At 40.8% G+C, this 15,734-nt stretch overlaps 1 protein-coding gene across 2 annotated transcripts in view; it reads right to left on the bottom strand.

Moving 5' to 3' along the window:
• Window positions 1-1,038: 1,038 nt before the first annotated feature.
• LOC102789553 (ribonuclease inhibitor-like) overlaps window positions 1,039-15,734 on the bottom strand; it is a 36,064-nt gene continuing 21,368 nt past the window's right edge. The window contains exons 7-12 of one of the 2 annotated variants that reach the window (XM_087838575.1): window positions 14,786-14,962; window positions 13,682-13,858; window positions 11,903-12,079; window positions 10,707-10,883; window positions 3,728-3,901; window positions 1,039-2,525 (exon numbers count right to left, since the gene is read on the bottom strand). In XM_087838575.1, the coding sequence (XP_087694701.1) occupies window positions 2,516-2,525; window positions 3,728-3,901; window positions 10,707-10,883; window positions 11,903-12,079; window positions 13,682-13,858; window positions 14,786-14,962 (892 nt within the window). In that variant the 3' untranslated portion in view covers window positions 1,039-2,515. The remainder of the gene's footprint in view (window positions 2,526-3,727; window positions 3,902-10,706; window positions 10,884-11,902; window positions 12,080-13,681; window positions 13,859-14,785; window positions 14,963-15,734) is intronic. The other variant, XM_087838576.1, reaches the window with a different exon arrangement.

Here is a 15,734-nt window from a genome sequence, read left to right as displayed (position 1 = left end):
CAGTAGTAAATCACGCAGAGAAATCGGTGCAAAGGCAGAGAACAGTCTTGATCAAGGAGCATGCATGGCTGGATCAACAATAGATGGGATCGGAGGCCTCAGGCTAGCAATTTTGTCCACAAAAAGGTAATAAACTTATTGCACATAGCCTCAAGCAAAGTCAAAATACAAAAATAGGTCATCTGCAGTGGCAACTCAGGGGCATAAGACAATAATTTGTCAAACAGTATAGAAAACCGTTCGGCCGAAGCAGAGCCAAAGGCACGATAACATCGAACAGGTGCAGCCTGATTTGTAAAAGCGTTAGAAGGAGCAATATCAAATAAGATAGGCATATGATCAGAGAATACTGCATCTTCAACACGTACATTGCAAACAGATAAACCATAAGATAAAACTAAGTCCAGTTTGTGACCACGTTGTTGAGTGGCACCACTAACAGATTGGACAAAATTAGAGTTCACTAAGGCAAGGACGTCCTTGGCCAGGGGCTTCCCTGGACAGCAAACGTGTATGTTAAAATCACCAAGCAGGAGGATCTGGTCATACCATGATGCACAGTCAGCAAGGAATTCCGAGATATTTCGGGGGCCGATAAACAATCGCACATAACAATGAAGGCAAGTGGCCCAGTTTACACAAACAGATTTCAAAACTGGTGTAGCGAGACGAAGGGACTTACTTACATCAGTAAGTAAGTCCCTTTGGGTACCCTTAGGCCCCCTCCTCGATTAAGAGATGGTCTTTCCTTCTTCACGTAAATGGTCTCCTTGACTCCGCACTCAAACCAGCGTTCCTCCCTGTCCAAGATGTGTCTGTCAGCTAAACTTCATTAATGATGGCAGGAAGAATAAAGAGAAGTCTTCCTTCTCTTCCTCCCTTTGTGTGTTTCTGTGCTACTTTTACTGTGTTGGTTGTGCTCAGTCATGTGTATTCCCTGAATGCAGTAAAAAGTCTTGTTCTGTACTCTAAGTACGTTAAAGCTGCTGTGCTGGGTGACTAATGTGAGGTGGAGGGCAGAAGTTGGAGGTCTGGATCAGATCAACATGAGAGAAAAGCAGGAACAAATTAGTCTGAATCATTCCTTTGATTCCATTCAGGAAATTTATTGATCATTAGTGTCCACATTAAACATTATTTTTCTTATTGCTGCCAGCTCGCATAACCCTCGTGTTGTATATAACACTATAAATTCTGTACTTAATACGGAAGGCTATATTCTTTTACACGATTCTGCGGTTATGTGCAATAAGTTTCTTAATTATTTTGTGAACAAGGTTGCTAGTTTGAGACCTCTGACTCTACCTATTGCTGACCCAGCCATGCATGGTTCTTGCTCAAGTTTGTTCTCTGCATTTCTACCAATTGTTTTATCTGATTTAGAGAAACTTGTATTGAATGGTAAACCATGTGGCTCTCCAAATGACGTCGTTCCTCCCTGTTTTCTTAAAAAGGTATTTCCTACCATCAGGCCACACATTCTGAACATTATTAATACTAGTCTTTTGACTGGTCAAGTACCTAGGGAATTTAAGCATGCAGTCATATATCCTTTACTTAAGAAACCAGGCTTAGACAATTCAGTCATGTCAAATTTTAGACCCATCTCTAAGCTTCCCTTTCTTAGTAAGATTCTGGAAAGGATTGTTTATACTCAGTTGATGGACTACTTGAATGACTCTAATTTGTCAAACATCCTTCAGTCCGGCTTTAAGCCATTTCACAGTACGGAGACCGCCCTCGTAAAAGTTTTGAATGACATCTTGATAGCAGCAGACCCTGGTAAATATGAAGTGCTGGTCTTGTTGGACATGACCGCTGCATTTGACACAAAAACCTATTTTTATTCCCTGGCTTTTAACTATGTGGGTAACTTATATTTTTTTTTTATTAATTTTATTGCTATGTCTAGTTTCTGCTATCTTATTACTATATGCATATTTGTATTGTACAGCACTTTGGTCTATGAGGTGTTTTTTTAAAGTGCTGTATAAATAAATGATGATGATGATGATTAAGCACGGATTCATCCACTGAGGCTCAAACTGCACACATAGATGAAAACATGATATTTATCCTTTAAAAACATTATGTTTATTATTCATAATGGAAAGCCTTTCCAGGTGAGTTTGATCCAGGAGGGTCTGAAGCCAAAGTCAGACAGAGACTGTGCAGAGACTACAGAAGGACAGAGCAGCAGCAGAGGAGTCCAGATACACTGATGATCCTCTGTCAGATCCAGAGGGACACACAAGGATGATGCTGGACTCTACATTGTCTCTGACAGTGGAGCGGTTCTCAGAGCAGTTCACTCTGCAGCACTGACAGTCATCTGCACTTCTTCTCATGCATTTGTCAGTCACTGCTAGATGAAGCTCTCCTCTCCACTCCACTTCACAGTAACATGGCACACTCAGAGCGTCTCTACACACAAGCTGCTCCTGCTTCAACCTCTCTGGATCATCAGTACACAGCTCATCCTCTCTCAGCACGCACATCGTCCTGTTTACCCTCATCACCTCCACCTGCAGAGAGAAGAAGGAAGAGCAGAGGCGATAAACGAGTGTTTCCAGAGACTCTTCATCAGCTGTCAATCAGTGATGCAGCACATCCAGTATAAAGAGCAGCAGGGCCTTCAGTGCTGAGACTGTACTAGTACTCGTTTTACTTTTTCTAATCTGTACTTTGGATTTTTATTTAAGTTGATGAAAAAGTTTTTCACTCCTAGTTTATTTTGGACTTTCATTAATTAGAATAGCCTTGGTCTGTCCACTCTGAGCTCTTTAGGAACCCCAACAACAACCCAACAATCCAGATGGACGGTTCCAGCTGTTAACTGGAGGAATTCCATCCAAACATCTGGTCTCACTAAATTCTTCCTCACCTACAGACTGTGTTGTCTGTGAAGGTTCTCAGTCATCCAAGTCATCATAGTCTAAAGAGCTTGGAAAGAAAAGCGTCTGGACTTCTTTAAGTTGCTTGAAGATGTTTCACCTCTCATCTGAGAAGCTTTTTCAGTTCTAGGGTCAAATGGTGGAGAGTCCCAGATTTAGCCCTATGCGAGTGTCCCCAAAGGGGACACGGACTCCATATAGATCCTCTTCCTAATCACACGAGACAAGGTGTGAAAACAGGTGTGGGTTTTGGGTAAACTAATTGTGCAACCTAGCCCCACCCCATCATGTGATTTATTGAGGTCAAAAGGCCCAGGATGTGAGTGGGCGTTAAGGAGTCTGGGAAGGGATCTCAAAACTGGATTACAGATGGCCGACAGTTGGTGTCGTAAGCCACCACCTCCGTTCAAAGACCGTTCACAGCGGACATAGATGGTTTCTTACACTCCTCTTTAAAACCATCTGTCTTCTCTGTCCAAAATGTGAACATTGTCATCCTCAAATGAGTGACCTTTGTCCTTTTGATGCAGACTGCTTGAAACATGGAAATAATTGCAGTCATTGGTCTGCACGCTGCTTTGTTGAGAGAGCTGATTGGCTGCTGACAGTGTTTGATGAGAGCATGTGAGCTGTTACTATGGTAACCATACAGGTCGCAAAAAGGTAGAAACAGGAAGTGTTTGTGTCCAATCCTGAAGCCTGTTACCTCTCTTCTAACAGCTTCACTGAGAAGCTGCAGCTTTACAGGAAACACTGGATCTTTGTTTCGTATTGATTGTGTTTAGTACAACACTGCTGTCAGCACCACCCACTCATTCCAACACTGTACTGACCTCAGAGTCTCCAGTCTGTAGTCTGGACTCTCCTCAAGATCACACAGCTGCTTAACATCTGGATTCTGCATGTTATTTCCAGCCAGGTCCATCATTCTCAGATGGGAAGGGTTGGACTTCAGAGCTGCTGCCAGATAATCACAGCTGATCTTTGACAAACCACAGCTCAACAATCTGTATAAAGAATGAAAGATGTAAGTTTATTAGAAAAAGTGTGTGCTTGAAATCATTCAGTGTTTCATAATCTGTTCAGAGCTGAAGAAGGTTGAGAATGTAAAAGTTTAGAAAATGGAAATTCCAAACAGCTGAAGCCAACAGGAAGCAGCTTCAAACTTGAAACTGTGCAGATTTTTCAGACTATATGCCCCAATGCAGCCAGTTTGATTTTGGTGATTTAAATCTCTGTTCCTTGAATCATTTGTTCCATACAGACAAAGTATTGGACATGTGTTGTGACTCCATTAGGGGAGTTTCTACATGTGATAGAATAGAATACCATAGAACAGAATAGAATAAACCTTTTTAATCCCATGAATGAGAAATTTGGGTGTTACATGGCTCTTACAGCAAGAGGAATATAAAAAAGACACAAAGTAGTCCTACATAAATAAACCTAAATTCGAACAGATAAAAAAGTGTACAGAGATATGTACATAAGTGTGTGGGGGTGGGTCGTGAATGATCCTAATGAAATATACAGTGTACACACAAGCTGCAAATAAGAAGCAATTAAAAAACACAAGATATGTCATTTAAACAGGTGATTAGTAAGATAACCATGTTAAACTGTGTTATAAAGTCTGACAGCTGCTGGTAAGAATGACCTACGGTAGTGTAAAAGACGACCGCTGAACAAACTGCTCAGTGCTCATTACAGTCTCATGCAGGGGATGGAGAGGTGTTGTCCATGATGAATGTTAGCTTGGACAACATCCTCTCCTACCCAACCTGCTCAATGAATTTCAGAGGAAATTCCAGGACCCTCTTTTATTAATTTCCCCCTGTCCCTCTCTGCCATTCCACCACTCCAGCAGCATAAAAGACAGCAGATGCCGCCAGTGTCATTAAACGTCCTTAGAAGAGTCCTGTTCACCCCAAAGGATCTCAGCCACCGTAGCAGGTGAAGACAACTTAGACCCTTTTTATTAAGTGCATTTGCATTCATTGACCAATCAAGTTTGTTACTGAGGTAAACACCCAGGTATTTGTACTCCTCCACCGTTTCAATGTCCAAACTCTGGATGTTCACTGGTGTAATAGGAGTGACTTCTTGCTGAAGTCAATAACCAGTTCCTTCATCTTGCTAGTATTGACGCCAAGATGGTTCTGTTCTGTTCACACCAGCTGACAGTCATTGATGACCCCCCTGTATTCCAGTTTGTTTCCCTCCGACAACTGACTCACAATGGCCTGAGAGCTTCTGGAGATGGCAAGTGTCTGTGTCATATCTGAAGTCCGCGGTGTACAGGGTGAAGAGGAAAGGGGCAAGTACTGTTCATTGTGGGGCCCCCGTGCTACAGACTACCACCTCAGACACACAGTCCCCCAGCCTCATATACAGGGGTCTAGTGAGGAGGTAGTCTACAATCCATGTGGATGGTCCACTCCCACTCCCTGCAGTTTCCCCTTAGCAATGAGGGCTGGATTGTGTTGAAGGCACTGGAGAAATCAAAAAACATAACTCTCACAGTGCACCTGGCACTCTCCAGATGAGAGAAGACCCAATGCAGCAGGTAAATGACAGCAGCAGGTAAATGACAGCATCATCCTTGATGTTCGGCTTGTAGGCAAACTGCAGTGGGTCTAGATCTCTCCCAACTAGTAGGCGAAGGCGGTGAAGTATTATCCTCTCCATGGTCTCCATGGACTTCAAGTGTGAAGTCAGTGCAATGGGTATGAAGTGGTTTGGCTGACCAAAATCTCATATCCCGATATAAGACATCTATCACCCCGATGACGATATAAATCACAAAATTTTATTTTTTTTGTAAATTCTGTGAATCTCGGGCAACTCGACTTGCGTGAAATGTTTCTAGCTGGGCGTCGTGTACCTGGAGTCGAGTGTTTAAACCAATCAGTTTTCAGTTTTATTTGTCATATGTTAGCACAGGGTCAACATTGCAATGAAATGTGTTTGACGAGCAGCAGTCACTCAGCAGCATGATATAGTAGAAGAAAATAAAATAAAATAAAATAATAGAAAAATAGTAAGGAGCAAAATATTAGAGAGACATGGTAAAGAGAAAAGATGACTAATTATATATGTATCTATAAATATAAATATATGTACACTAGTGATTAAATAAGAAAATCTTGAAAAGAAATATGACGGGAGGGCAGATGGGATATTGCACATGAATGAGCAGCAGAAAATCACAGTATTGCACTTTTAAATATAAATATCAATAACAATAAAGTGGAGTGACCAGTGCAGATTAAATAGAGATAAACGATGCATGAAATTATACATTTTTAGACATAAGTTTTAATGGCCGCTGTTTTCTTTGTGATTATTTATTACACAGCGTGCTGCGGGGAAAAGCCTGTTCTAACGTTTGAATCTAAGGGGTGGAGGTGGAGTTTATTTTTTAGCACCTGGCGGCTCAGTTTTTGCTTCTCATCCGTAAAGACTGCATACTCTTTCACGTGATTCAGTTTATTTTGAAAAGTCTCAACAGGATCTTGAGCTTTACTGTGAAAGGTTTATGTGGAAAATAAACAAGCGGACACGCGATGTTTTTACCGTCGTTGCTAACGACAATGTATAAAAACAGTCGCTTGTCCGTCCATAGTGTGGTTATATTAAATAAAAGAGAAAGAGAGTACTTTAAGAAATTAATATAGCCACTACAGTGACCATCAAAACGATGAATAAATATTGCCGTAAACGGTTTATTTTGCAACACCACGAAACAAACAATACTGTAAAAGGAAACGATAGATGTTTTTATATCGTCATCCGATATATATCGTTATGTTGGACAGCCCTACACCAGCCTATTAATCAACGAAAGACCAAGAAAGACTTTTAATTCATTTGAAAGCCTTGTCCACCCGAGCTGTAAAACTCAGAAACCAGTCTTACTTGTTATCATCTATCGTCCACCTGGGCCTTACACAGAGTTTCTCTCTGATTTCTCAGACTTTATTTCTGATTTAGTGCTCAGCTCAGATAAAATAATTATTGTGGGTGATTTTAACATCCATATAGATGCTAAAAATGACAGCCACAACATGGCATTTAATCTGTTATTAGACGTAATTGGCTTCTCTCAAAACTTTAATCTTTAATCACACTCTAGATCTTGTTTTAACATATGGCATAGAAACTGAACATTTAACATTGTTTCCTGAAAACCCTCTCCTGTCTGATCATTTCCTGATAACATTTACATTTACAATAGTTGATTACACAGCAGTGGAGAGTAGACTTTATCAAAGTAGATGTCTTTCTGAAATGGCTGTAACTAAGTTTAAGAATATAATCTACCCACTGTTATCATCTTCAATGCCCTGCACCAACATAGAACAGAGCAGCTATCTGAACACTACTCCAACAGAGGTCGATCGTCTTGTTAATAATTTTACCTCCTCACTACGTACGACTCTGGATACTGTAGCTCCGGTGAAAACAAAGGCCTCAAATCAGAAGTACCTGACTCTGTGGTATAATTCTCAAACATGTAGCCTAAAGCAGATAACTCGTAAGCTGGAGAGGAAATGGGGTGTCACAAATTTAGAGGATCATCATTTAGCCTGGAGAAATAGTTTGTTGCTGTATAAGAAAGCCCTCCACAAAGCCAAAACATCTTACTATTCATCTCTGATTGAAGAAAATAAGAACAACCCCAGGTTTCTCTTCAGCACTGTAGCCAGGCTGACAAACAGTCACAGCACTGTTAAGCCAAATATCCCTTTAACGTTAACTAGTAATGACTTCATTAACTTCTTCACTAGGGATGGGTACCGGCATCCGGTGCCATTTGACATAAACGGTAGTAACAAGACCAAAAAGCAGCACACATATTGGTGCTTTATTTCGGTGCTTTTTTTTTCCTGTGATGTCATACACTTTGGATTCTAGCCAATCATTTTACCTTTGCAAGCGTAGTAGGCGGGCCCAGGTACATACGTTCTTTTAGAGCAGAGCTACATATTAAAAACGCCCAAGGGGAAGCGGTCAAAAGTCTTGCTGTACTTCACAGCAAAAGATGCAAACTCAGCAGCCTGCAACAAGTGCTTTAAGGTGATACTGTGCAAAGAAGGTAACACCTTGAATCTGAAACACCTGGCGACGCATAGCGTTTTTTTAAAAGCCGAGAAATGCACCGTATTTGATAGCCTTCTGTGAGACATCACATCGACCACATCTACTGTGGGTGTGGTGCCTGTTATCGGACGCGGAGTTACAGAAGAGGAGAGTCCTGGCCCCTAGCCCTGCCAGTGTAGCAGAAATGATGACGGATGATGATGGCAGCAGCAGCTGTTCTTCTCTGGGTCAGTAGCTTAATGTTGTTCGTGTGTAATTTACGCTGAGTAGGCTAACCACGTTTTTAAATTAATGCATGTAAGGTGAACTAGCAAACACTGTCGTAGTTACATGCAGCGGTCTTCTTGTTTGATGGCAGATACTCCCTTCACCCTGACCAAAAAGGCTAAAATGACCAAAGAAAAAGTGGAAACAGTTAAACATGAGAAGTTTTTGGAAGATATTTGTGTTTTTTCCGTTGTTTAAGCACTTTTTCCAGCCAAGAGTGATACCATATATGCCCTATAGCTGCAGAAAAGGCTAACATTGTTATCTTGTTACAAAAAGACAGCTAAACACGAGAGGTTTTTGGACCAATTGTGTGTTCTCCATTCTTTAAGCACCGGTTTGAGCACCGTTTAAGCATCGGCACTGTTTCAAAAGTACCGGTTTGGTACTGGTATCGGATAAAACCTAAACGATACCCATCCCTATTCTTCACAAATAAAATTTTAATTATTAGAGAAAAAATTACCCATAATAATCACACAGATGTAATATAATCTATAACTACTTTTAGTACCATTGATACCAAACCATCAATGTGTCTTTTAGACCCCATTCCTACAAAACTGCTCAAAGAAGTCCTGCCATTAATTAATGCTTCAATCTTAAATATGATCAACCTATCTCTAATAATCAGCTATGTACCACAGGCCTTCAAGCTGGCTGTAGTTAAACCTTTACTCAAAAAGCATCTCTAGGCCCAGCTGTCTTAGCTAATTATAGGCCAATCTCCAACCTCCTTTCATATCAAAAATCCTTGAAAGAGTAGTTGTCAAACAGCTAACAGATCTTCTGCAGAGGAATGGCTTATTTGAAGAGTTTCAGTCAGGTTTCAGAGCTCATCAAAGCACAGAAACAGCTTTAGTGAAGGCTACAAATGATCTTCTTATGGCCTCTGACAGTGGACTCATCTCTATGCTTGTCCTGCTAGACCTCAGTGCAGCGTTCGATACTGTTGACCATAATATCCTATTAGAGCGATTAGAACATGCTGTAGGTATTACAGGTACTACATTGCAGTTGTTTGTATTATATCTATCTAATAGACTCCAATTTGTTCATGTAAATGGAGAGTCCTCTTCACATATTAAGGTCAACTACGGTGTTACACAGGGTTCAGTGCTAGGACCAATTCTGTTTACATTATACATGCTTCCCTTAGGCAGTATCATTAGAAGACATAGCATACGTTTTCACTGCTGTAAAGATGACACCCACTTTTATCTATCCATGAAGCCAGATAACACACACCAATTAGTTAAACTGCAGGAATGTCTTAAAGACATGGATGGCCGCTAACTTTCTGCTTCTTAATTCAGATCAAACTGAGGTTATTGTACTCGGCCCTGAAAAGCTTAGAAATATGGTATCTAACCAGATTCTTACTCTGGATGGCATTACCTTGGCCTCCAGTAACACTGTGAGGAACCTTGGAGTCATTTTTGACCAGGACATGTCCTTCAATGCACATATTAAACAAATATGTAAGACTGCTTTCTTCCATTTGCTAATATCTCTAAAATTCGAAATATTCTGTCTCTTAGTGACGCTGAAAAACTAGTTCATACATTTATTACTTCCTGACAGGATTACTGTAATTCATTATTATCAGGACGTTCTAAACACTCTCTGAAAAGCCTTCAATTAATCAAAAATGCTGCAGCAAGAGTATTCACAGGGACTAGAAAGACAGAGCAGATTTCTCCTGTATTGGCTTCCCTTCATTGGCTTCATGTTAAAACCAGAATTGAATTTAAAATCCTGCTCCTCACATACAATGTCTTAAATAATCAGTCCCCATCTTATCTTAATGACCTTGTAGTACCATATCACCCTATTAGAGCACTTAGCTCTCACACTGCAGGCTTACTTGTTGTTCCTAGCGTATTTAAAAGTAGAATGGGAGGCAGAGCCTTCAGTTTTCAGGCCCCTCTTCTGTGGAACCAGCTTCCAGTTTGGAAGCTTTTTGCTAAATCATATAGTTAGGGCTGGACGAGGTGACCCTGAATGCTCCCCTAGTTATGCTGCAATAGACATAGGCTGCCGGTGGATTCCTATGATGCGCTGATGATGTGTTAATAGACCTATCTGCATTGAATCATATCTGTTATTAATTTCTGTCTCTCTTCCACAGTATGTCTTTATCTTTATCCTTTTTTCTTCTCTCACCCCAATCAGTTGCAGCAGATGGCTGCCCCTCCCTGAGTCTGGTTCTGCTGGAGGCTTCTTTCTGTCAAAAGGGAATTTTTCCTTCCCACTGTCGCCAAAGTGCTTGCTCATAGGGGGTGATATGATTGTTGGGTTTTTCTCTGTATCTATTATAATAGGATATTATGTACAATATAAAGCGCCTTAAGGCAACTGCTGTTGTGATTTGGCGCTATATAAATAAAATTGAATTGAATTGAATGTTCATCTCAGCACAAATAAAACATGGCGACTGACCCCAGAGTTTCAAGTCCACATTCTGGACTCTCCAGAAAACCACACAGCTGCTTCACTCCTGAATCCTCCATCTTGTTGTTCTCACTCAGGTCCAGCTCTCTTAGATGTGTGGGGTTGGACTTCAGTGCTGCTGCCAGACAATCACAGCTCGTCTCTGACAAACCACAGCTCCACAACCTGTATAAAGAATGAAAGATGGAAGTTTATTAGATAAAGTGTGTGCTCTTATTATGTTTAGCTTCTGCTTCACAGATATTCTCTGAAATGTTTCCCGCTGTTGGACAAACTTTCAGAGTTTCTTCATTCAGGAGATCGCCCGTGGAGTTTATCTGTGCACACACAATACAACCAAACTCATCTCATACTGAACACGCACACTTTGTAGGAATCATCAGTACTTTGACTGTTTCTCAGGTTAGCCATTTAGCATTTCTCCAGTCTGAGTCACAGAGCATCACTTGAAATCACAGAAGGTGATTGGTCAGCTGCAGTGATGGTGGTGGAGCAGTTTTATGCTGTAGACCAACAGGAACAGGGGATATCAGACTGTTTGTGGGTTTAGTCATTCCTGCTGCATTGTTTGTCCTTCTTTTTGACGTGACCTGCTCAGAGCTCACACTGTTCTCTGTAGAAATGATGTCAGTCTTACTCATCACATTATAAAATATGGATTATGCAAAGGAATAAAGACACGCTTCAATCTTTATGGACCTTTTTCCATACCTGCCACCATCATCCTACATGTTTGTACATAATCTTATGAAATCCTGTCTGCTGTTAAAGTCTTTATTTATTACTCTACACCTGTTACACCGTGACTGTGTGGGCGGAGGTGCCTGAGCCGACTTGACCTGCTAAAGAGAGTCAGCTGTGGATTATTCATTGTTGCTTCTGATACTTAGACCTGTGAACAAGAACACTACACAGTTAATCAGGCTCTCCTCTCTCTGAATTAGGAAAGGTCATCAGGCCCTGTATGGGCCGCAGGCCATTCATTTAGTATCGCTGTTTGAAATATGAACATTGTTCTGCTACAGTCAATGGACTAAACCAGAGAAGAAGAAAACAGACTTTACCATGAAGATCCTCCAGTATATACTTATTCCAGTATAATATCAGCCTTATGTCTGCAGTTTAGTGTCAGCACAACTTTCACATCATATTCATCTCAGCACAACTAAAACATGGTGACTGACCTCAGAGTTTCAAGTCCACATGCTGGACTCTCCAGAAAACCACACAGCTGCTTCACTCCTGAATCCTGCAGCTTGTCGTTGTCACTCAGGTCCAGCTCTCTTAGATGGGAGGGGTTGGACTTGAGCGCTGCTGCCAGATAATTACAGCTCATCTCTGACAAACCACAGCTCCTCAATCTGTATAAAGAATAAAAGATGTAGGTTTATTCGACAAAGTGTGTGCTTGAAATCATTCAGTGTTTCATAATCTGTTAAGAGCCAAAGAAGGTTCAGAATGTAGAAGTTTAGAAAATTGAAACTCCAAACAGCTGGAGCCAACAGAAAGCAGCTTCAAACACAAGAAAAGGAAAAACTCTGAATTTTTCACATTAAAGTCATACAATGATCATAAAAACATGAAAAATTGTCAAGTTTTATCCTGTAAAATCAAGTCTGAGAGGTCTTCACTGTTTGATAGTGATGGTTAAATGTTGGCTCAGAGCAGCAGTTTTATCATTAGTTTGCTTTTCTTATTATTATGTTTAGCTTCTGCTTCACAGATATTCTCTGAGATATTATCTAAAATGTTTCCCGCTATTGGACAAACTTTCAGAGTTTCTTCGTACAGGAGATTTCCTGTGGAACCCATCTGTGCACACACAGAACTACCAAACTCATCTCATACTAAGCACACACACTTTGTAGGAATCATCAGTACTCTTCAGGTTAGCCATTTAGTATTTCTCCAGTCTAAGTCACAGAGCGTCACATGACGTCACAGAAACTCATTGGTCAGCTGCAGTCATGGTGGTGGAGCAGCATTGATGATGCTGTTGATCAACAAGACCACGGGGATATCAGACTGTTAGTGGGTTTAGTCATTCCTGCTGCACTGTTTGTCCTTATTTAAGTGACCTGCTGAGAGCTCACACTGTTCTCTGTAGAAATGATGTCAGTCTGACTCATCACGTTTGGAGGCATGTTTGATGTTTGTACTTCTGGAAACTCTCACTACAAAATATGGAATATGCAAAGGAATAAAGACACGCTTCAATCTTTATGGACCTTTTTCCATACCTGCCACAATCATTCTACACATTTGTACATCAGCTTATGAAATTCTGTCTGCTGTTAAAGTGTTTATTTATTACTCTTCACTTGCTTCTCTGTCACTGTGTGGGCGGAGGTGCCTGAGACCCACCCACACAGACACAGCTCCTCTCTGGAGCTAAAGTTCTGTTTCATCTTCGCCTTTTTCTACATTCTTCATCTCTCTTTTCTGTTCTTCTGTGGTCTGCAGCCACAGAGCCTCTTACAGTCGTTAGCAGACCAATACCTGAGCAGCTCGGATTACCCAGTATGCCAAGCAGCAGTCTTAGTTTGTAAATGTGCAATAATTCTTTCTCCAAACCTTTACTGTTTTACAGATTGCTGTGTGCCGTGACCTTTGACCTGCTAAAGAGTCAGCTGTTGAGTACTTATTGTTGTGTCTGATACTTAGAACTTTGAAGAAGAACGTTACACAGTTAATCAGGGTGCCCTCTCTCTGAATTAGGAAAGGTCAGCAGGCCGGTTGGCGCCCTGTGGAGGGCCTGCGGGCCATACGTTGAGTATCACTGTTTGAAATGTGAACAGTATTCTTCTACGGTCAGTGGACTAAACCAGATAAGAAGAAAGCAGACTTTACCATGAACATCCTCAGTGTGGATCAGTATAATATCAGCCTTATGTCTGCAGTTTACTGTCAGCACAAGTTTCACATCATATTCATCTCAGCACAAATAAAATATGGGTACTGACTTTAGAGTTTTAAGTCCACATGCTGGGCCCTCCAGAAAACCACACAGCTGCTTCATTCCTGAATCCTGCAGCTTGTTGTTGTCACTCAGGTCCAGCTCTCTCAGATGGGAGGGGTTGGACTTCAGTGCTGCTGCCAGATATTCAAGGCTCTTCTCTGACAAAACACAGGTCCTCAATCTATATAAAGAATGAAAGATGGAGGTTTATTAGACAAAGTGTGTGCTTGAAATGATTCATTTCATAGTTTCATAATCTGTCCAGAGTTGAAGAAGGTTCACAATATAGAAGTTTAGAAAATGGAAACTCCAAACAGCAGAGGCCAACAGGAAGAGGCTTCAAATAAACACAACAAAATAAAAAACTTTTTCACACTAAAGTTGTGCATTTCTACTGTGTGAAATCCAAAAAATGGAAAAAGAAATATCAGAGTCCAAAAATATTACCAATTCAGGACGGCGTCAGTGGCACTGTGTTGAAGGCTCTACACTAAAGCTACACAAAAAGCTGAAGTATTCCTATTACTACGTTTAGCTTCTGCTTCACAGATATTGTCTGAGATATTCTCTGAATATTTCCCGCTGTTGGACAAACTAGCACAGTTTCTTCATACAGGAGATGTCCTGTGGAGTTCATCTGTGCACACACAGAGCTACCAAACTCATCTCATACTGAGCACACACTTTGTAGGAATCGTTTAGCATTTCTCCAGTCTGAGTCACAGTGCGTCACTTGAAATCACAGAAGCTCATTGGTCAGCTGCAGTCATGGTGGTGGAGAAGTATAAATAATGATGCTGGAGACCAACAGGAACAGGGGATATCAGACTGTTAGTTGGTTTTGTCATTCCTGCTGCACTGTTTGTCCTTCTTATTGACGTGACGTGCTGAGAACTCACACTGTTCTTGTAGAAATGATTTCAGTCTGACTCATTACATGTTTGGAGGCATGTTCGATGTTTGCACTTCTGGAAACTGTCACTATAAGATATGGAATATGTAAAGGAACGGAGCCACGCTTCAGTTGTTTTGAACTTGGTTGCAGTCAATTGTCAGCACAACTTTCACATCATATTCATCTCAGCACAACTAAAACATGGTGACTGACCTCAGAGTTTCAAGTACACATCCTGGACTCTCCAGAAAACCACACAGTTGCTTCACTCCTGAATCCTGCAGCTTGTCATTGTCACACAGGTCTAGCTCTCTTAGATGGGAAGGGTTGGACTTGAGCGCTGCTGCCAGATAATCACAGCTGATCTCTGACAAACCACAGCTCCTCAATCTGTATAAAGAATGAAAAATGTAAGATTATTAGACAAAGTATGTGCTTTGTCTAATAACTTGTACAAGTTATTTGTCGAATAACTTGTGCAACTTTTTTGTATTTACAGTTTTGTCTCAAATTAAATTTCTCTAACTAGCAATATATGTAAAAAAAACAAAAAAACAAAAAACAAATTGATTTTCAAATTTTTTTTTAGTTTATTGAACTTTTTTGCAATTTATTTTGTTACTATGGACTTAATGCATACATAATGCATTACAATTTGGGCTATAATGGTTGTATTCATGTATAGCAACTTGAAATGCTCCAAAAAATGGCACTGCAGCATGTAAAAATATAAAGATGAGCTTAGGGGGACTTGGTTCTCTGGTAGGTCTTAAAGGGTTTAGCGTAGCATGTTTTTATGGCTCTGCAATATTGATAACATCTTGGAGAAGATGTCTCCCCAATGTGATGTTTGTGTATTGCATGTACGGTTGGCAAGGTCTGTCATCTTAGTTGTGGGCAACTGCAACTGACAAATAAAGGGTATCTCATCATCATCTATCATCTTAATGTCACTGTTGACTCTATTCGGCAGATCCAGGTCACTAAGATGTGATCTGTCATGTCCAATCAGCTTTGAGGTGGCTGGAGCCACACAGGACAGAGGCTTTCTGCAGCATGTGATCAAAGTAATCAGTGGTTTACTTGATTACTGTGCTCCATTGAAAAGGGCTGCATGTGTACGCAGACCATAGGTTGAGTATCACTGTTTGAAATGTGAACA

Source organism: Neolamprologus brichardi, chromosome 3 (genome assembly GCF_056152115.1).
Source record: "Neolamprologus brichardi isolate AB-2024 chromosome 3, ASM5615211v1, whole genome shotgun sequence".
Lineage (NCBI taxonomy): Eukaryota > Metazoa > Chordata > Actinopteri > Cichliformes > Cichlidae > Neolamprologus > Neolamprologus brichardi.
Note: the sequence above shows the minus strand (reverse complement) of the source record. Positions and strands in the feature narration are given on the sequence as shown.